The sequence below is a fragment of the Chrysoperla carnea genome, chromosome 1, assembly GCF_905475395.1.
Source record: "Chrysoperla carnea chromosome 1, inChrCarn1.1, whole genome shotgun sequence".
Taxonomy (NCBI): Eukaryota; Metazoa; Arthropoda; class Insecta; order Neuroptera; family Chrysopidae; genus Chrysoperla; species Chrysoperla carnea.
This window is the reverse complement of record NC_058337.1, coordinates 55,805,247-55,828,818: the sequence shown is the minus strand read 5'-3', so window position 1 is coordinate 55,828,818 and position 23,572 is coordinate 55,805,247. Positions and strand designations below refer to the sequence as shown.

The following is a 23,572-nucleotide window of genomic DNA, read 5'->3' as shown; positions in this document are numbered from 1 at the left end:
TTTAATAATACAGTTACCGCTGTGCAACACCGTCCATATTTACACGCGTGGAACCATATGTTTTAATTTGTAATTATTAGTCTCGTTTTCATTTCATTTTCCTTACGTTTCGGTCCATTTTAGCATACAGAAACAATTTTCCATACGTGTACTGTTCAAAGCCATCTTATAAGCTTTTCTATGAATGATTTTATATAAAAAAATATGGAGAAGGCACATGAACCTCTATGTATAAATTATTAAAATTTTCAAATAATGCTGGACAATTTTTTGTTTTTCTTGTAGGCTTTAGAATAGTCCATGAATCATTAGCATCCAATGTCATTTTTAGAAAACCCACAAAGCAATAAGACGGGATAACATGGCCAAGAAACCAAAGAGTATACGATAGCGGAAAAGCAGCCCATAAGAGCTAATGTAAAATCGTAATATTTCAGTTTCAGCGCCTCTACTGACTAAGGCTTTCAAACTTAATTGTCGCACTCGTTAAGTAGTCAAACTGGCCACTGTAGTAAATCACGCCATCTAGTGGAAAAATATGGCCATACTATTCAAGTTCTTCTATTTATTTGTAATATCTTCTTTATTTATCTCCTAAACAAAAAAGATGGTGGGCAAATTAAAATATCACTTAATTTTCAGACAATTTTTAAGATGGTTGGGACAGCAGTAGGGCAGTTTATAGAATCATAATTCGCTTTTGATTTCAAGGCTGATGTTATCATTATGTATAAAATAACGAGTTTTGGCGTTAAGTTGAAAAGACAGTTATATTATCTAGATAATTTTTTTATAAAAATATACAAATCGTATTCTTCAGGGAAATTTTATTTTTTTAATCAATAAAACTGGTGTTTGATGTTTTAGAACCTAAAAAATCGAGACTATGGTGTTTAGTGATATTATCTACATAAAAATGAACAATTTTGATATTAGGATCGCTTTAATAAATTCTTTAGCTTAACTTCAAATATACGTATGCCAAAGAGCAGTATGGTTTTTATTCCACTGCCTTCATTTAATATGAATGTTCATTGTATTGTAATTGAGAAAAAAAGGTTTAGAATTTTATACAGGATTCCTTAGGGAATTTGAAATTCTTACAATTGAAATAATACCAGCAATAACGATACTGAGAATAACAGCCCTCTATTTACTTAATCTATTAATGCCTGGGAACTCTGCTCTAAGCGTTAGATATTTTTCTTACAGGAGGTAGTAGCCACTAATGATTTTGGATTGTTTTACTGCTATGTGTTCATTTCAGAGTTTCATCATTTCTGGTAAAACAATTATGATATTTCTGGTAAAACAATATGTCAGAAGGATTTTTGTTCGTTATATGATCTCATTTATGGATCAATATCAGAAACCCTTTTTCTAGAGGCAAAGTACAGCAGTATTGGACTGAATACGGAGGTAAAATACATACAATGAATATAAAATGAAAATCCTTTTTGTTGCAAAACCAAATTCACCTTTGACAAATGTACATTTTTAACCCCTAACGTCAAATCGGATATCATTAACATAAAATCAATCAATTCATGAGAGCATTCAAATAGTTTTTCTTCAAAGACAACAAGAGGCATTGATTTCTATACTAAGCTTGGATTGCTATGTTTTTTTTTTTTTTCAATAATTTGTTTTGTTTGCAGAGAGAGATTTTTGTTTAATTTTTTTTTTTTATTGTGTTTGACTCTCCTTACTATAAAGTATAGACGTTTTCACTCTTTTATCATATTCAATTTGAAATATTGAGTCACGTTACATAAAAAATGCTCCTATCCTCAGTCGATATAACCACGAATACAGCTGCGTTTTAAGAATATATTCGACATAACAATTAGGCTAGAACAACTATATTATAGTAGCAGCAGTATAAATTTGATATTAAGTAATTCGTGGATACAAACTTGTTTTACATTTAAATTTATCAATCATTCGACAAATTTTGATTAAATTAAAATTTTTAGCGCACACTATAAATAAAAAATCTAACACCACGAGTCTAGAAAATCTAACATCACCTTCCAAATTACTGGCCTTTGACATTTTAAATGGTTAATCCGATAACAGTTTTGGTTCTGTTATTATGAAGTGTGTATACTTTTTTTTATACATGAAACAAAATATAAACACAATATGGTCACTTTTTTTACAACACAAAACGGATTTAAAAGTACATACGTCTATCATAAGTTCCGGCATGTGTTAAAAGAATGACGTATTTGGGTCGTTGATGTTTTAGTATTACTTAATAAATAAAATATTTTAAAAGTATATTTAAATTTATTATAATCAAGGGCAGTTTGCTACCATGCATTTCAAATTAAATAATCAAAATATTTTGGCACTTTTCCATTATTAATATAAACAAATTTTTAGTCTCAGTCTAGTCTTTTATGTATGAATTATATCATAGTGTTAGTCAAAAGTTTGTAACGCTTAGAAATAATGATGCTACAAACAAAATTTAGGTATAGGTTGTTCATAAAACTACCAAATTAGTTCATTTCCGCTCGTCAACCCATCAACATGCCTGTCCGTCAACTTGTTAATTATAAACGAAGAGAGATATTGAGCTGAAAATTTTATAGCGTAAGTATAAGGCAACTTTTGTTTGAACCATTTTTTCGTGAATATTATTTATCGTAAATATCGAAGCTTTGGTGTCCATTTTCTCCAAAATTATAAAAGATCGTGTGTTGAAAATTATTAGGTAGTTAAAATTATTCTTTTTGTTAATATTAATAATTCTCACAACAAATAAAAAACAAAAAATTCTCAAACTAATGGCTACCAAAACACTCACCCTTTCCTAATTTACTGAAAATAATGCAAGCGCTGAAATGCAACACTGTCTTTACACTAAAATTTTTTTTATTGCTTCGTGTTAAAGCAATTTTTGGGTAACATCAATAACTACGAAAATATGAAGGATTTAAATGTACAAATAGAAAGAAATGGAAAATAACATTTGGGGACGCCATAACCTGCAATTGCCATAGAGACTACAATTCAAAAGTTGCTTTGCAATAAAGAATTATTTAATAGCTTATATCTTTCATGTTTATCAATAAACTTTAATTTTGATTTTATCTTTTCAAATATTATCGCATATTTTCAAACTTTAACGAAAGATTAACAGAAATCAACATCAAGTTTTCATATTTTACGTACTTGAGAATACATACAGTAAATAAGAAAAGCAAATTTCTTCGTCTACATAAAAATGATGATTATTTTTTTTAAATAATTTGTATTAATTATTATACAATTGATTTTTAACTTTTAAGAAAGAAATTGATTTAGCACCATCCAAAAATAAATTTCAATTCAGAAGCGAAGCCGATATAAATTTCAATTCAGAAGCACACATAAGCATTTCACACGTAGGCGAAAATAATCCCATTTTATTGGATTACCAGGTTCCTAATACATAATAACTTAAGGTTATGTTTGTTTTTTGTTTAGAAAAATGAAATTATAATATTATATTGAAAACTCCTGGTAAAGAATGACTTGGAACTAGACCAAAAAGTAAATTAGCCAAATGTGGTATTCTTTTATCCTCCTAATCAAACAAATTACACAAGGTAATTAAAATGTATACACAAATTTTAAATCAAATTAAAAAGCAAACAAAAAAAAAAAAGGTTTAAAGGTTACTCGACTACGCGGCAACAAAAGTGTACATATCATATACTTGTATTCTTTTCAAAAAAAAGAAAAGAAAAAAGATTTAACACAAAGCGCTTTATTGCTAATTGATGTTAAATTTATTTTCAAATACGGTTTTTAATTCTTTTATATTCTATTCAAATGTTAACTGCAAACATATTTAGGTCCCTACTAAAGTACTTGCAATAATATGCTGTTTGTTAACTTCATGTGCATTTTATACAGATATTAGATACATTCAAACACAGTGAAACACTGGTTTAAAATGTGTGTGAATGTAGAATGTAGATATCATATATTTAAGTGCATCACAAAGAGCATGCTATAGTCTTTGGTGCATCATATCAGAGTTGAATTGATACAAAGCTGTTAATTTAATCTTTAAACCCGTCTTGTGATTAGTCGTTTGTATATCTCTATATATTATAAATGCAAAAGAAAGCATGTTTGTTTGTTTGTTTGTTACGCTTTCACGCTAAAACTAGAGAATGGTTTTTAATGAAACTGTACAGCAATATAGCTCTTACTTCAGAAAAACACATGAGATATAATTTATAAAGATATATAAATTTTTAAAAAAAATTCAAAATTAATTTAATTTGACATTACCATTAATTACAGATTTCTGTAAAAGTAGTCATTTGACATTACCATAAATTACAGATTTCTGCAAAAATAGTCAATGTAAAATATTTCACGGCCATATTTTCTGATATACTCAATGAATAATTACGACACGACAATTATACATTTAATAAAATAGAAAACCATACATATATTTTACCTGTGTAAAACAATCCTCACCATTATTTCGAGTGGTATAGAAAGGAGATAAGCGAGGGCTCTTTTATCTTTATCAATCTTTACTTTTAAACCCATCGAAGCGGGTGGGTATCAATCTAGTCATACAATAAATTGAGGTATGGACTATTTAAACAGTCAACAATAGACTTGTTTTACACTCTCACTCCAATTTGGATTCTGGAAGAGTTATTTAATTTTGGAAAGATCGAGGAATTTTGCATTTTACTTACACTTGTATTCTACTCCAATTATCTTGTTTCATTTCACCTAGGAATAAGCTGAATTTTAGTACAAATCTTTATTTTAATAGTACAAATGTTGTCTCAAAAGTCACATATGGTAATGTGTGCGCGTTCATGGATTCAAGGTCAAAGGTCACAAAAATCAGTTGTTTGATAATATCTCGTTTCTTTTGCCTTCAATCGTATAAATATTTACCATAAAAATTGTAGAGGATAAAATGCTCTACAAATTTTGAGACTTTTTTTTTTTGCTAAACCTATTTTGAAATAGAAGATGCAGAAGATGGAGAGCTCTTTTTTTTCGAAAGTTTATTAAATATTACTAAGAAAAATTAAAAAAAAAATAATGAAATTTTATAATTGAAAATGTTTTTTCTAAACTATAAATGCAGACGCCAATGATGTCAACACATCGTTTTAGCAACACCACCGCACGGAAAAATGATAAATTGTTTGTTTCTAAACTTGCATTCACTATATTAAAGCATAATTTTCCATTGAAAAAATTGGAAAAATGGGAATTTAGAGTGATTCCTATATTGACTCACAGCCTGAATGGGTGTAAATACGTCACTACCGGTTTTTTTTATTCAAAAATTTAACTATTTTTTATTAATAATTAATAAAAAAATTGCAATTAATAATTTATGAAAAAATTACTTAAATATTCATTTAGATGAATTATTTGCCCTTTCATTTATATATGAGTTTGGCAAAAAAAGCTGTTTTATCAAAGATGATGGTTGATAATTGTGACATTATGGCGCTAGAATTTTTTTATTGGAAAACCTAATACCGTCCCATTTTCTTCAGGGAGAATATAATATTGAATATCTGCCTTTTGTAAGATACCTTAGAGTTCCTAGTGGCAAAATAACTACTAGAATACTTGATCAAAAACAAACTACAATGTGAATCACTCTCAAAATAACAGTCTCAGATAATATAAGTTTAGAGGTAGTTGAGTGAGTGAAAGGAAGAATGATCTCGGAATGATCTCGAAGACCTAAGACCCTCCAGTCAACAGTAAAGTTGTCAGTGTTAATAAGCAAAATTTCAAAGTGAAATTCAACAAAATATATTTAAAAAATACAAATTATAATTGACACACGGTGTAAAGTTGTCGAGGCACGTAATATATAATACCAGTTGGTATAATAAAAGTAAGCAAACCTTTTTTGAATAAAACTCTTTATAAATGAATCAGTTGTTACCCGTTATACTGTGTATACGTGTGTAGTGGGCTCTTCTCTTTGCTACCTTTATTTAAAATTTTAATCCTTTAAATTCATATCATGATGTTATTTCCGTTCTTCTGTTCTGGTTTGTTTATATCCGTATTAATAATTTTTTTTTGTGGATGACTTTAATTTTATTTAATAAATACGTAAATCTTTTTGAATGAAATTTAATACCTTTAATATCATTTAAATCAATTTTTAATAATTTTGTTTGGTATCACTATGTAAATATTTTCGAAAAGATTTTGAGGATTAGTTTAATAATATTTTTCATAAAATAAAATCCAGGTCGTGGAGGGAGGAAATTGTACCAATCTAAGCGTACAGGTACATTATCAATGTAACAAAACAATAATATTAATTTAACAAGAATTTTTTAAGTTTAATAAAAATAAAACAATGAACATTATTATATCATTGAACATAACGCTTTGACATAAATAATCTAAGTTTAATTAGATGTTATTATATGAATAATCCAAGTTAATTAAACATTACCTATGCAAGCAATTATAGTAGGCTTATGTATACTTCAAAAGAGCACTCTTTCAGAACTATAAAAACGAATCAGTTCATCACAAGTGAAGGAACTAATATGAGCGCTCTCATAGGCGAGCTATAATGCCCATAATATAGATATGCCTTAGGGCATTATTGCTAAGTCTTTTAAAAGTTTCGCCTTAAAAAAAAAAACTATAAAATCTGTTTTTACAATAAAAAAACTTTTAACAAAAAGAAAACCGATTTCAAAAAAACTATTCAAAAAACAAATTAATATTAACTAAAAAGTAAAAAAATAACGATAAAATAATGTAGTTACAATTATTGTTATTTTTTGGAGTCGGTGTCAGGCAAGGAAACAACTGTGACAGAACAGTTTGCAACATTAACTTGGCTGACACCAACTACAAAAATAACAATAATTTTAACTACATTATATTATCCTTATTTTGTTACTTTTTAGTGCATATTAATTTGTTTTGGCATAGTTTTTTTTTTGAAGTTGGTTTTCTTTTTGTTGAAATTTGTTTATTTTTTTATTTTTAGTGAATCTGCACTTCACTAAAAAAAGTATAATCGAAATCGGTTGGCGTGATATTGAGTTATTCGTCCATTTGTCGCGCACATACTTATTGTAAATTTTAGACTTATGAATTTCTCATGGATGCCATTGTAAGAACTGGATCAAATGGAAATAGGACCACACAGGAAGCACCAGATTTCAAATAAAAAAATTATCAAAATTGGTTCACCCATTCAAAAGTTCTGAGGTAACAAACATAAAAGAAAAATGCAGTCGAATGGAAAAACTTCTCCTTTTTTGAAGTCGGTTAAAAACAAAACTAAAAATATTAATTCGAATATTATCGTATAAACTTTTATCATATACAAGTGGAATTTGCCGAATTTAAAAAGCCCCCGACAAATTTTTCGGTTATGGAACCCTAAACACTTGAAACATAGCTTAGAACACTCTCCATTAAAATACTTTTCAAACGAAACCAATTAAATTAAAATTGGTTCATCCGTTTAAGCACTACCAGAGACTATATCAGTAAACGACATATTCTCTGGCACTACGATGCCACACACAGACAGACACACACACATATAGCGGTCAAACTTATAACACCCCTTTTATTTAGTTCGGGAATTAAAAACCCCATTTATATTAATTTTACAACTAATAAAATCAACCATTATTTTATTTTGATGTTTTGCAACCTTTTCCTTCGTAACATGAAGTACAAATTTTTCCCTGCCCAAATTCGTGCAAACCTGGTAAGTTATACATATACTAAAAATTTGTTAACCACATTTGTAATTTTTTTAAATGTATTTTACCTTGCTTTAAAGGTAAAATAAGAACATAATGTATTTTATTCCCTGTTACGGTTGAGTAATTGAATTAAGATTAAAATATTAATGTCGTAAGGTTTCACTATAGATGTTATTTTTAACACACACTGATTTTTTTTCAAGCACTCTGCTCCAGGAGGTCATTAAACAACTTTTTTGGATCTAAATAATTCTAAAATTACATGAATACCTAAAAACTAATTAAATAAATAAATTTTATTACATACCTTGAATATATGTTCCATGCTACCACTTTGACTTGAAGAATGTTTATTATTATGTTTTTGTAGAACGTCAGGTCTAGAAACAGGGCTTAAATCTCTAGCCCCGGAATCCCATTCCCAGCTATCCAATTTTCCTAATAAATGAAGAACTACTTATTATATAATTAAAATCTATGGTTTAATATTAATAGATTTGAGACTATACCTTGGCTGTTATCACTAGAGGTGTCACGTGGTAGAGGACTATGAGCACTTTTGATAGCATCAATTTCTGGACGTAAAGCTAAACGACGTTGTAAAAATTGTTCGTAGGATATACGCCCTTGAGCATCTGCTCCCAATTGTAGCATCAACTCGTCTAATGAGTCCTCTAAGCTTAGTTCTCGACATACTGCCAGTAAATCGTGGCTATAAAATAAATCGGTTTTACATTAGTAGGGACATAAATTAAGGAATGATACGGATTAGTTTACCACATAAGACTATAAAGAGAAGAAATAGAGCTTTAAAGTTTCGTTTGTGAAGCATTTGATTAAGTGTCAAAAAATTAAAGATTTGGATATAATATGTTAGATATTATTTAATTTAATTATTTAATATTATCAAAGATCCTAAATGAGAATTTTAGGATATTGCGACTACCACGTAGTCATCATCAGTATAAATTAGGTAACCGTAGTTACTCTCATAGTCTCATATTGTATGTTACTCGTTCCTAATTTTGCGACAGTCTGTACAGGGTGCATTGTCACCAAATTAGTAACAATAGACTGCACTGTTTGATGCAGACAAATGTCGTGTCACCAAATAACCAACGAGTAACGTGCAATAATACATAGTATAAAGCAAAGTCACTTGCTGCCGTCTGCCCCTATGTCCCATATGTATGCTCAGATCCTTGAAACTACGAAACGGATTTTGATGTTGTGTTTTCTAATAGATAGAGTGGTTCAAGAGGAAGGTTTTTATGCATAATATAGTAGAGAAACACTCATAATTTTAAAGGTTAATGTGATGTCGGAGAAATTGAGAACTAAAGGAAGGTAGGTGACGGCATATGAAGTGAAGGTAATAACACAATAATCTTTGTGTTTTTGCCCAGCGAAGCGGGTAGTTTACAGCTAGTTATATAATACAAAAATTGATCGAGGGAATTTGGGCTAAAATCGCAATTTATTTATTATTTAATTGTTGGTATTTAATACCAATAAATATAAAAAAGGAAAATTAAACAACAAACAAATTGTTCATAAAAATCGTGAAAAACCTGGGGATGTTTTGCAAAAAGATTACTAAATGAATCTGAAATGAATTTATAATTTCAGAGTGTACCAGATAGAATAAATTTATCCAGAAACTTCGGTCGAGTTCGTACATCTTTGCTGCTCTTGATAGACTCAGTATATTATTCAATTTCTGAAATATGTTTTACGGCTTATAAAACCTATTATACAAAAATCTCCAACACCCACTCCATTTTCAAGAAATCAAAAGTACAGTAATACTTTATGGTCAAAGTTAAATCAAATATATTCCTATCGCTTTCGTCATTTTGTTAAAAACAAATATTAATCGCACAACTGTCGTAAACAAAATGCAAACATTTGACGATTTTAAGAGCCATGCCTTTACTTGTAGCCAGATGAAGAAAAAAGTTTTTAAATTTCTTGACAAGAATATTTTATAATTGATTTATAAAAATTGTCCGAAGAACTGTAAACAAAAACTGGTTACGGACTCGAAGGGCCAGAACTTAAAAGAATATAATGAATGGTAAGCATGTTTTAACATATATTATGCATTTTTTCAGATATTCTAACTTTACAACCATGAAATATTTATTTACAAACAAATATTTTTTATTTACATAATTTTTATGGTCTTGCACTGACTTTATTGTATTATATTAGTCTTGTTTATTACAAGTTTGTTGCACAACCGATAAGGGTCTCGCAATTAGCATTGTTCATAGCACGATCATGTTCAAACATGATCTTGGTCGCGAATTCAATCTTAGTAATCAAATCTTAGCCTAATCTTCTTCATGAAAATGTTCTCATATAATTTTGAGTGATATTATGTACAAAAAAATAAACCTAGAGAGTGCAAAAACAAACACCTTTTTTAAAGAAAATTATTTCGTATCAATTTCAGTCACCCCACTTCCATTCATTTAAATTTCATTCTAATTCAGCACTGCTAATCGGAATTTTGTTATTAATTCAAAGGCTACGATCTCTTAAATAGCTCAAATGAATCAAATTTGTTTTAGTTTGAGTTAACATAAGGATTATCAGTTTGAAAAGTTGAAGTTAATCTGGTATTTGTCTCTGATTTTACTTCTTTTTTCCTACAAGTAAAGAAGTAAAAAGTTTACTTTACGCCCATAGCTAATGCAAAAAAACCGATCCTAAGAGTAGCAGAGTCCAATTTTTTTAAATATTTTGTGATTGATCCAGAATATTAATCCAATGGACTAAGGAACTGGTATAAATTTAATACAATAAAAACAAAAGATAAATTAATTGATTGTAAACCAAATGGTGTGTGTAGTTTCAAAACAAGTATGATATCCGTTCAATTGAAATAAGAGACGAAATAGTAATTATATCATAACAAAATAACTAGTTATTGAAATAAAGTATAAACAAAAAGCTAGATAAATAAAATAAAATATAGGTTAAATTTTTTTGTTAAAGATAATTAGTTCATTAACATTAGCTCAAAAACAAAATCGGTATATTTATCCTTATTTATTTAAACTACCTATCAATATATCCATCACCGTCTGCGTCACAAGCTTGAAATAAACGTCTCACTCTTTCTTCATCATAAACAGAGCTAGCGCTCTCACTTGCGCAGTCTGTATCAGCCATAACCTTACATTTAATATAAAAATAGAATAATATTTATTCAAAATATACATTAAATATAATCAGGTTAAACTTTCACACTCTTTTAGAGACAATTTCTTAATTTTCATCTTTATTAACGCACTTTTCTTTTGATTTTATAAATTAAAGATAAAGTGAGAGAAATATGTTTTTATAACTTTCGTTTTTATTTAATAACTATTTAACTAAATTGTCAATATATTAATTAATTGGTACTTAAACTATTTTAATGTTTATAATTTTTAATCACAAAACAAGTTTAGATAACTAAATATATTTGTACTTTTTATTTATAATATTGGTAGCTTTATCACAATTGTCAAAAAGTTATTGAACTTTTATGTTTGAATTAGCAGATGGCAGAACTATCAGTTTATCTCGTCGTTTACAAAACAATCGGTAATATGAATTTCATTAAAATAATGATGAGTAGAAAGTGAAATGAGATTAATGAGGTCTAGATACGACACTTGCATCTTCAAATTAAAAAAACATTAATCTAAAATATTAGGAATATACACACGTACTTCTAAAGAAACATGCCACTTCTAGCTCTGAAATTTGGATAAAAATAGTTTTTAACATTAATAACTAATTTTTTAAATAATATTTGACAACAGTTAAAAATTAAGGCTTTTAATTTTTATTGATTATCATGAAAAATAAAATTCATCAAATGTATTGAAAATGCGATTCATGTCAAAAACGTTAAAAAGATTTATTCAAAATAATTATAACTGAAATCAAGAATTTAAATGATGTAACACATTTACTACTATAGTTGTTAGTTACTAATTATTTTAAAATAATTGCATCAATTTTTTCAAACAGTTCTTGTTGACATCTGAGTCTTATCTCTTTATCTGGACTATAGGCCCACGATATCATTTTCGCATGAATCTCAGATGGAATCATGTCTTCAGTCCATAAACGTTCCTCATTTTCTTCAGATTGCTTCTTCAATTTTTTAATTTCCGCATTACGAACAATATCCCATGTTTTATCATACTTTTCACCTTTTATTTCACGCAATCTTTTATGATCACCTTTACATTTTTTAATATAAACATCCAAAAACTCATTTTCGATATTATAGTGATTTAATAAAGGCATAAACCTTTCTAAAGTGGACACCGGTATGTACAAATTTGTTTGAGAGCCCAAATCTTTCTTTCGATAATTTGCTATCCACTTATGAAATACTTCCAAAGCTTCTTCTAAATTTTTCTTTTTTTGTGGATTTTTAACTAAAAATTCTTTGGTTATGAATACTAAAAGGGTTAAGCATTTTATTTTACCTCTTCGTAAGGCCGAGCGACATGATGTTTTCAGTGTAAGAATACTGCGATATTGATAGAGTGGATCACGACCTTTTAAAATCTGTAATGTTTTTAAGGCTGTTGCTTTGTCTTTAAATCCTTTTCCTTCAACATTTCCTATAATGTGTGTTGTGCTTTTTTTAGGATTGTCATCTATTCCATCACCCATTTTCGGTTATTGTTCTTTGTTATGCTGATTTTATTGTTCTTTTTTTATTTGGGTTCTTTTTTATATTGCACAATACTGAGTAACAGTTATGCAGAAGGGAGGAAAACTCTTATAGCGATATCTATGAGTGCATTTATGAAACTTTTTGGTCACTGGACCTGTGTGCTCGTGGTCATGTTGGTTTGATAATACACTTCAACACCGGAAGAGTATACATTTGGAAATCAACATTAAAGTCATCTAGTATTAAACTGAAAAAGACGAATATCTTTCAACTCCTATTCATTTACCCTATATATTTTGCTTAACCTAATCTAGTACGCCTATCTTCTGTTTGTTTCTGTTAAAAAAAATCATAAGTGCTGTTAAAAAGTATAACAAATAAGAGACAATCATATTTGGAAATTTTTGTCCATGCCTATGATACTGTTCTTGGGAGTTTTCTACAGTCTTCGAAACGGATAATAGTACTTTTAAAACCAAATATGAGAAACAAATGAAATAACAAAAAATTCATATTTAAATGTCCAAATCCATTTATTTCACTGATATAATATACCTATCATTTCATGAATAGTATAAACAAATTCTTATTTGGATATAATATTGTTAATCTTTTCAAACAATACTTGTTGAGGTCTCAGTCGCAATTCCTTATGAGGACTATAAGCCCACGAAATCATTTTTGCATGAATCTTAGATGGAATCATATCTTCGGTCCATAAGCGTTCCTCATTTTCTTCGGATTGTTCTTTCAATTCTTTAATTGCAGTATTACGTACAATATCCCAAGTATTGTCATTATTTTCGCCTTTTATTTGCCTTAACCTTTTATAATCACCTTTGCATTCATTAAAATAAATATCCAGAAATACATTGTCAATGTCATAATGTTTTAATAAAGGCATAAATCCTTCAAGAGTATGCAATGGTATATATAAATTATTTTGTTTACTCATTTTCGTCTTTCGATAATTTTCTAGCCATTTATCAAACACTTCCATGCCTTCCTTCAAATTTTCTTCTTTTTTGGGATTTCGAACTAAAAATCTTTGGTTATTAGTTCATGCATAATGTTTAAACATTTTGTTACCTCTCCGTAATGCCGTTCGGCATGATTGTTTCAATAGAAGAATGCTTCGAAGTTGAAATAACGGATCACGACCTTTAAAAATTTCTAAAGTTTTTAATGCTGTTGCCTTGTCTTTAAACCCTTTGCCTTCAACATGGCCAGGAAAATATTTCTCACCATTTTTGGGAGTAATATATGTGTCACTCATCTCTGGTCTCTACAAACTATTTAACAAATTTGTTTTTAGATTTTTTCCATTTTTATATTGCACAATGGATCGTAATTAACAAGCTTCGAATTTCTGTGAACGACATCTGTAGTTGACAGCATACATAAATAAGTTGCATTATATTCAAGTTGCTTTTAATTTTAACCGCAGAGACAAAACTGTAAAAACTTAACTGTCTATATCTTATTTCAAACACGTTAAAATTAACACACTACATTGTTTATTTTGTTTTAAGGGAAACATGTTGATCTATTCAAAAGCAACACAACCGCTAATCACCACTGCAGCACTGATTTGACAACTTCTTGATTTATTAATAAACATGTTTGCAAAAATAAAATATATAGTTAACCAGTTCAAACATGTTTGAATATACAAAATAAGACAGCTTTTTTAAATGTACAGTAGAGGGCAGCTATATGTACACATTCAGATATAGCTATCAATGTTGCAAACCAAAAATAAGGAATAAATGGTAATTAAGGTTACGATTTTGGTTGATAGAGGTAGAATGTAGCAAAACATATGACAAATATTTATTTATGAATAATAGAGATGTTTTTTTCTATCAGTTTCTATAGTTTATTTATTTTTGTTTGTTTATTTTTTTTATATTACTATTTAATTTGGTTTTATATTGCTTTTAAAGACGTTATTTAACAACTTGGTTAAATTTTGTTTTTTGTTCCCAATTTTTTCAGTAATTTAAATAATTATTTTTACGTTGAATATTTTTCGAAAATTACTCTAATAAAATAAATTAATAAAAAAAGATATTTAAGGTAAAAATAAAAACACAAAGAGGGATGGTTGCTTTGTTGATCACATATGAAACATGCTAGGAATATTAAAGGATTATAAATTTGATTAAATGAACCCCATGAGAGTTTACACTACATACATAGAAATATCAATTCGAACAAAATGTAATGTTATGTGTATACGAATGAGTATATTTCTATGTGTTGATGTAGATATGGTCTCGGCTGGTCGTTCGTATGATAATCGTCATTTAGAGAGATAATATTGTATTGTGTGTATGTGTACAGCAGTTCCCAGTAGTTCTATGGGGATGAGGTTTGACGTTGAAGGTGGATTGGATCATGGTTAGAGAGATATATACCATCTACACGAACTACGGTTGTTGAAGAATGAATGAGATCAAAGCGTATAAACAATAGGCAAAGAGATGTATTAGGTAAAAATTACATCTGACATTTGAAACAAAACACCGTATATATTGTATTTAATGTGAGAGTGGTACCAAACGTTTGTTCATTGTTTGCCTTTTTCATTTCACATTAAGGTTGTTGAATAGGTGTTTAGAATAATTATATTACTCGAATTTTATGCAAAATTTCTTCTAAATCTTAACAAAGCACTAATTCATAAAGTGTAATTTGAGAAAGAAAGAAAATACCTAACAATAGTGCCTTTTCATTGAGAAAAATAAAGAAAGTTAAAAGGCTTGGAAATCTTTTAAAAAAAAATTTATGGTACAATAAACATTGAAAGTAAACCTTCTAGACAAAAAATTGGAAAAGGTGTTTATACATATAGAGCAAAGGCAACAAAAGAACAATACACCATAGGGTGGACATATAGCTACACAAAACTTGTACAGCTATATGAAAATTCATGGCTCATTGTATAAGCTCAATCAAAAAGTATACTCAATGAGAAAAAGTAAGTATTATAAGTAAGAAAGTCCAAGTTATGAGTCAAGTTTCAAGAGCAAGATAAAGCAAACATAATGGTACTAAAAACTTTTTAAATGCAAGTTTAAGAAACTATCAAGCCATAGAAAATTACAAAAATATCGTTTAAGTAAGGTCAATATAAGAAAAGCTACATGATAAAACAAAAGAGGATGTTAGTAAGGTTAACAGTTTGGTAGAGTGTATAGAAGAGAGAGAGACTGGAGAATATTTCAATGTCAGGGTATTCAAAGGTAAGAAAAGAAGGTTATTATTGTAAATATTACCAAACGGCTCCTTAAAAAATTGGAAATGTTGTACACAATCAGAAAGAGTCAGTGGCACTATTTTTTCTTGAAACAGAGTTATGGTACACCCATGTTTTTATCGATGGTTTTCGTAATTTAATGCCATAGCCCTTAGATTATGAAGGATCCTTAAGCCTTAGGTTAGTAGTCGTTTTGGGAATATTCACATTAGTGTTTTTCCTTCTAAAATTTCAAAGTCCTGTATCTAGAAAAGGACGCTTTTCCGGCTATGTTTGTATTGAGAAATGGTCATTATTTTAACGTTATCTATCGTTTATTGAAGCCCTGCTTTTATAACTTGGACCACCCTGTAAGATAATTTGAGACTAGTTAAACTAAATAGCTTATAAATAGCTAAACGTGGTTACTTTAGTTATTTGCAAACCCATTACATAATTTTTCATCCTCTATAACCACCTAAATAAAACATTCAGCAAATAGATTGTAGCTCGGTTCAATTTAAATACAAAATAATTTTACAACAAAAAAAAAGTAAAAACATTTTGTATTTCATCAATCAACATTATGTTATTTTGACTTTTTTCTCTGCAATGTTAAATTACAAATTCGATCAACAAAATTAGTAGATTAAACTTCGTAGAAAAAATAATTCATTTATTAAATTAAGGTATATTTTGTAATTTGCTTTTTATACTATACATATACTATGAGGAGTTTACTAAATTTGGCTTCAGGTCTAAGGTTTGTAACATTCATATTAATGAGAGAAACAGATATTTGGTATTAATGTTAGTTAGCCCATTTATGGCTGTTTGCCCGTCAATACCTTAAAGATATTTTGAGTTCACGAAAGTGAAAAAATCGGCCATTTAATGAAACAAGAAACACGTTCAAATAGATAAGCACACATTTCACAATTTATATTTACAGAAATTGTGTCTTAAATCTAAAAATCATAGTTTTTTATATTGATACTTTTGTAAGCATATGCAAACTTTTCAAACAATGAACTTTGGTTTGTGAAATTAGCACCTCCATGAACGAATTTTTCGTGAGATTAAAGGTTTGACTATTGCATTCGCAGGGTCGTAAGAGACTTTTAACAAACCTGAATTTTTGTTTGACCACCCTCCGTTCGGAAAATATTTACGATTCAAAATTTTAAATCCCATAGCATCCACTATAAACAGTTTTGGGATAATAACATTGTAGCATCCCCATGAACGAATTTTAATTTAATTGTGAGCTAAATTGGTTCACCATCGTAGGAGCACGTTGGACCAATTTTAATCTTCTGTTCGATAACTATTAACGATTGAAATTATTTCCCACATCTTCCACCATAAAATTATATTGTAATTTTTCTTCATGAAAAGGATCAAAATTTCGAACTTATCCAATGCAAACGATTGACAATTGTTCGATCACTCATACAGCCCCTTAGCTGTCTTCTATCACGATTCGGTAAAGAGTTTTTGAAGATTCAAAATTTTTGAATCAAAGTTACGAATTAAATACAAGAAAACCATAAATACTGTTTAAAACTAAAGAAACTCTTTAACAAAATGTGATAGGAGGAAGCTAGTGGGCGGCATAGAGTGATCGAATGACTGTCAATCATCTGCATTGGACAAGTTTGAAATATTTTCATTTTCATAATGAAAAACTACAATTTACGGCGGAGGCTGCAGTGGGAAATAATTTCCATAGTTAATATTTATCGAACTGTGTATGGTCAAATGAATATTGAGGCTGGTCAAAAGTGGGCCTAGGATGATCAAGCAATTAAGCTCACAATAAACGATGAATTCGTTCATTGGGGTGCCAACTTCAAAAATCTAATAAGCTGTTATAGTTGCCATCTTTTACTTCTTTTATTGTAAGTTTTAATGTTTAAAAATACAATGTTTAATATACAATTTTTTGACAAATTTTCGTTTTTGATTAGCATAATATAAATTTATTTAAAATTGTTGAAATTTATTCAAATGCTGATATGATATTTACTACTTTAATATTAAATGATTACAGCAAGGTTCGTAAAAAACTTCCCTATATTTAAAATAAGCTCGTAAATTAAAAATAACTTTTAAATGACGAAACTTCAAATGAATGTTTTATCATCTTTTAAAATACTAGGAAAGTTCACATAATTTTACATTAAGAAAATTTTAGATTTTAGTCTTAACGTAAAATTCAAAGCATCAAGTCTGGGATTTTCATTATTACCGTTACCATTTGAATTTATATTTTATAATGTACTAGATGACCCGGTGAACTTCGTTTCAATTGAAATTTATTTAATTGTAACTATTGATCAGCGATTATTAACCTTAATTAATCTGTAGTTCCAATTTATTAATAGCTATACTATTCCTAGCCATCCCGCTAAGTCTGTTAAACCTACTCGCAAGCCCGCCTTAGCACACTATACCACCTTTAGCATTTAGCTCTGATAAAATCCTATTCACAATACCTAAATAATAATTAATAAAACCTCAATTCTATCTATTCAAATTCCAGTTTATAGTTCTAGATAAATATGGTGGGAGCGCAAATAAATACGTAAGTACACATTAAGATAATATAATGCATTATTCATACATATGTGTCTATCATACATTGCATTTATTATATTGTGTTAAACTCAAGGTTTCGCTTTTGTTTTCCTTAATTTTTCCTTAGTTAACTTGAAATAAATTTCGATTTTTGCCCCAATTCCTAGATCGGTGCAGTCCGCCACCAAATTAGCAAAGAGTAACATTCACTAGCTAATTCTTACTGATGATGACTACCTGGTAGTCGAAAATACGTATTTTAAAAATACAAAAAACTGATCTAGGAATTGGGGCAAAAATCGAAATTTATTTCGACATATCCTAGAGTTCTCATTTATTATCTTCGATAATATTTATATCTTAGTTAACTTGATTAATTTTTCTTTTCCAAGAAACTCTTCACTTTTATTTTCCTTCTACTGACAATAATTAACAAAACAACAATATCCGTTCACGCATAAGGCGATGATCAAGGGAAATAGAAATTCATTTATATACATATAGATTTTCAAATTCCGTTATGATACAAGATAGACAGGGCAATAACAGTTGCTAGGTCCTTAATACGTCGGTATTTCACATCATTTGGATATCCGAGGAAGGTTGACTGATTACTTTATAAACGATTTCATATTACAAAAATATAACGATTTGATGTCACTAAATATATCCCACTAGGTAACCCAGACACGCGTCGATGTGGCTCAGTTAAGGTGAAATTTTTATATATAAAGATAAGAGGAAAAATTAACATAAGATTTTCTATTCCATATTTTATTTATCTCATTCTTAAGATGATATAATATAATCATTTTATAAATAAGGTATAGAAAGGTAGTGTATGTGATACATATGGAGTATAAAAAAGTATTTGAATTGAAACAGCGCCATTTATTGAAACATAAAATATTGAAACATTAATTGAAACATAGAAATTTGAGGGAATTTGTATAACAGTCACCGCCTAACAATAACAATCTATAGAAAGTCTATAAAAATTAACTGAATTCTACTCCATCTCTAAGAAAAAAACTTCGCAGTAAAAAAATTGACGTTCGCTAATCGAGATAGAAACTATTCGATCTTATAAGTTGAACCAAAAACTACACATCTACAAAAGTTCATTGTAATCTATTGAGTGGTTTCGGAGCTTAGCGAAAACGCACTTCGTGACATGAGATTTTTATATGTAAAAATATCAGTAATAAAAAGCAGAATAACATTGGAACTTGAAGTCCAATTTAAAATGAATCTTAAATTGAAAACTTCTAATTTTTAACGATTTGTTTTTATAAAATATTCTGAACTCTGGAGAAAAACTGTTCAATGGGATGAAATTCGAGAAACTAATATTTCAAGCAATCCATTGATGTGTTTTTTGACACGCAAATTTAGTCCTTCAATTTCATTCAAAAAACTATGTTACCATGGGGTTTTAGATAATATTGGACTGTTTTTCAAGCGAACTATATTTATAAAACTGTAGTGTGTTCGATCTTGGGCCGTTTACAAAAAATTTTGAATTTTGATATCCATTTAAAGTAATATGTACCTACACTTTTAAATTTTAAATCACTCTGATCTGATTGTATGTATAAAGCCTTTGTGTTTGTTGTTTCTATATTAAAATGGGTATTTAGTTGTTGTTACTATAAGTTACTTTTAACATTTCGGTTACAAAATAACATAGTCGGTATGTTATATTTCATAACTGTTTAGTTTCTAGTTTATATAATATACATTACATTTTACATTATATAATATGAGTGTTTATATATACAGAAAGGTGCATAAGTGAGTATACAATAACTCTACAGTATTTACTTATTTATTTATTGTATAGAGTCCTATTTCTATCAAATAATAAAAATACGTGGATAGAAATCCTACTGATTTTCATAATAACCTCCCTTGTGGATATATTTTAAACGAAATACTTAAAAAGTTTTACTAATTCTGAAAAACTTTTCTTTTGTTTCTGAAAGACTTTTTAAGTTTTTTGGCTGAAATATTTCTACAAGGGCTGGCAAGTACTTTCGTATAAAAACGTATTTTTTTATTGGAATTTTAACTTATCATTTCAATGCCTTATATTTTTAATTTCTGACTTGTTTGTTTAACTACAGTCAAATCCGATTATAACAACATTGAATGAATCAAAAAGTTTTGTCGTTATATCTGATAAGGTTAATAAGCATATTACAGGATATTTAGGTATAACGCACCTTTAAACTGATTATTAAAATAAATAAAAATATTTCCATCATGAAAATTGGTTTGTCGTACAAAATGATTAAGGACACTTAGTTTTAGAAATTTTTTAAAGTGTTTTATTTATAGTATCAAATAATTTTGATAAAATTTTGGTTTTGAACCTAATTCTGGAAATGCAATTATCTACATAATTACCGGGATATACACATAACATAGGTAAATTAAACAGATACGCTTTATCTAATATATTTTATTTTGTCTACTCTAATAGGTCAGTTGATTATAGCCTAATCAATTCCGTTTGTGGTATGCTATCACTCTGTAAAAGACACCCTGGGTATGGTATCACAATAAGCTCTATAGTCTATGTGTGTCATTCGTGTACAGCCAATATAGTCTTGCCTAGCCTAAACCTGATTATTTTTTGGAAGCGATTTAATGCAATAAAGTGTATACAAATATCATAATTATTAAGGTAGTACGAGCGCCAAGGCAAGTTTAGACTTGTGGTTGAAATTATTTGTACCTTATTTTCAACTTTGATGATTAATTTTGTTATAACTTCATGAATATAAACGAAAAATAAGAATGAAGTTTTTCAATATCTGCCTTGGTTTTCGAAACATCGACAGCTAAATAACAAAACAAAATTTTCAATTTTCGATATTTTGAAAATTACTCCAGATATCGAAAAATTTTATTTTTACTTTTCATCTTATATTATCAAGTTATAACATAATTCACCATCAAAATTGAAAATGCTATCACCTTACGTTCAAAAATAACATATTTGAAATAAATCCATTTCCGAACTGATCGCCCAGTTTTTCGAGCGGCACAGATATTTCATTAATAATATTTGTTGAAAAAATTTTTGGTTCATATTTTTGTTTTTAGAGGCAGTGTTTTTGTTTAAAATTAAAAATTTAGTGTTTCTTATTTTTTTATTAAAATAAGAAACTCTTGCATTTATGTACTATCCCATAATAACGTACTTTTTCCCTAGTTGTTATAAGCGATGTCTACATTTTTTTATAAAGTGTATTTATTAAATGTAAAGTATTTATACATGACGGTCGTTATTGTTGACTAAGGTTGACTTAAGGTTCAAAATAAAATTAATAACACCATAAGTTTGTAAGGTTTAAAATAGTATTACGATTGTTTTCTTTTTCTGGCATATAGGTGTTAAAAAGCATGTTTTAAGATATGTTGGTCGTTATAGCCGATATATATGCTTACGATTACAATGGATATTGATCGCTATAGCCCATATGTCGTTGTAACCGATGTTGATATACCCAATACATCATGTATGTGTTTTTATAGGGATGCGGATCACAGTTGATTTTTGTCGTCATAAACAGTCAGTCATTATACCCGATTTTGACTGGCATTCCCTAGTAAATAATATCTGCCTAATAGTTTTCCTACTTATTCACCCCTCTATATACATGTATATTATACCTATTTATTTCACAAACAAAATCCCTTTTGCAATATCTCATAATTAACTTATGCAAAATGTATAACCATATCTTAACTCATATAACAAACAATATGTAATATGGAGTATATACACACATTATACTAAAATATAATACCTATTTCAAAATAAAATCAGTTAAAACATGAACATAACATGCAATTTACATGGTTCAGATACACTATAAATGGTATTCTAAGTAGATAAACAGGGGTAGCCATACATTCTGGTAAACATACTCAAAGCCACTTTTAATGAGTCCATGCCTGCGTATCTGCATGTCACACCTGAAAGCAAACTTAAGTTCGCGAACGTTCAAATTTGGACATTTGAATCTTGGTACCATGGGAGCCATTTTTTAAAGAAATAGAAAACATAGTTTAAATACGAAAAAGATTCCTTTTGAAAAAAGAAACAAAGCCAGTTCAAAGTAGATAAGTATACACATTACTTATTTATTAATTATAATATCTCTATATTACTTATTTAATAATTATAATATGGATAAATTTTGTGTAAGATAATGAATGTTATTTTTGAATACACTTTTTACATTTGGTGTAAATACAAAAGGATAGTCTTACTAAAGTACTACCAGCTTGCGTATAAATATCACTTTAGAATGCATCGCCAATTGATAAAGGAATGGAATCTGGCTGGCCATATGACCAATTGTGTCTTTAAACTAAATAAATTAAAAGAAAAACACAAATACTAATGAAAAACTTGGAAAACTGGTGAAGATATTATGTAATTGACCTCTTTTCCAACTCAAATTCAAAACCTCAAATATCACTTTATTAAAATAGGACACTTTTTGAAATTATGGGAGATTTTTGAAATGATGGGAAATCTCTGGAGCTATTTCATCTACAAAGCTTAGATTGGGCTAAAACTTTGCAATATTAAATTATCCCAAACAATGATTTAATTATTATGTCACAAACTTAATAAATAATTAAGCAAAATTATAAACGAAAAAAAATTGCTGGTTCGAATTCAGCACCCTATATAAAATAACGTATACGACAATAATATCGTCTACTGAATTTTTTGGAACGAGAGTTCTTTTTTGGTAGCGTTTTATTTATTTATATATTCGATCCGATGATTTGCGACTGTTCGCTGCTTAAATTATCGTATTTTAATTGACATTTAATAATTAATTTTTGATGATACAACCAACCTCCACTGCATGCCATTAATATGTATATATCTATATATCTCTTGAATGTTAAACTTTTTATGGTTTTCAGTGTACCTGCATATTATAATTATTAGAATTACTATTATAATATCATGATATTGTTTATAATATTCCAGTATCAAACATTAAAGTTTTATCTACATATAGATAGTATACACTGAGCTAACTTTATTTTGGCTAACATATTATAAAATTTGGAATAATTATTACACACTAAATGATATACTACATGGTGTTAATTCATTTGAAACATTTGTTGAAAAACAAATGGAAGGTAACGATAAAATTAATTATTGTAAGAGGAATGTTTCCAAATAAGCATTATAATACAGATTATATAGAAACTAGTTACTCTTGTCCATAATGTACTAAATTATAGGAGTAATTTTATTATTTAAACAGG

The 23,572-nt window shown here is 28.5% G+C and overlaps 3 protein-coding genes across 5 annotated transcripts in view; all 3 read right to left on the bottom strand.

Moving 5' to 3' along the window:
* Nucleotides 1-11,047, bottom strand: part of LOC123305066 (colorectal mutant cancer protein) — a 90,385-nt gene extending 79,338 nt beyond the window's left edge. Inside the window, exons 1-3 of one of the 2 annotated variants that reach the window (XM_044886671.1) lie at nucleotides 10,822-11,047; nucleotides 8,261-8,463; nucleotides 8,059-8,204 (exon numbers count right to left, since the gene is read on the bottom strand). In XM_044886671.1, coding sequence (XP_044742606.1) covers nucleotides 8,059-8,204; nucleotides 8,261-8,463; nucleotides 10,822-10,931 — 459 coding nt within the window. In that variant the 5' untranslated portion in view covers nucleotides 10,932-11,047. The remainder of the gene's footprint in view (nucleotides 1-8,058; nucleotides 8,205-8,260; nucleotides 8,464-10,821) is intronic. The other variant, XM_044886672.1, reaches the window with a different exon arrangement.
* A 599-nt stretch (nucleotides 11,048-11,646) lies between these two features.
* Nucleotides 11,647-12,689, bottom strand: LOC123305784. The gene is made up of 2 exons (XM_044887610.1): nucleotides 12,248-12,689; nucleotides 11,647-12,196 (listed from the first exon to the last, which is right to left on the bottom strand). Exons 1-2 carry the CDS (start codon nucleotides 12,435-12,437, stop codon nucleotides 11,745-11,747), a joined length of 642 nt encoding a protein of 213 aa, XP_044743545.1. The 5' UTR covers nucleotides 12,438-12,689; the 3' UTR covers nucleotides 11,647-11,744.
* A 266-nt stretch (nucleotides 12,690-12,955) lies between these two features.
* On the bottom strand, nucleotides 12,956-13,910 carry LOC123305493. Of its 2 annotated transcripts, XM_044887220.1 has the most exons (3): nucleotides 13,687-13,910; nucleotides 13,531-13,602; nucleotides 12,956-13,479 (listed from the first exon to the last, which is right to left on the bottom strand). In XM_044887220.1, exons 1-3 carry the CDS (start codon nucleotides 13,715-13,717, stop codon nucleotides 13,028-13,030), a joined length of 555 nt encoding a protein of 184 aa, XP_044743155.1. In that variant the 5' UTR covers nucleotides 13,718-13,910; the 3' UTR covers nucleotides 12,956-13,027. The 2 variants fall into 2 exon arrangements, with proteins under 2 accessions (XP_044743155.1, XP_044743154.1); XM_044887219.1 differs by having other exon boundaries at nucleotides 13,531-13,901.
* Between the last annotated feature and the right edge of the window lie 9,662 nt (nucleotides 13,911-23,572).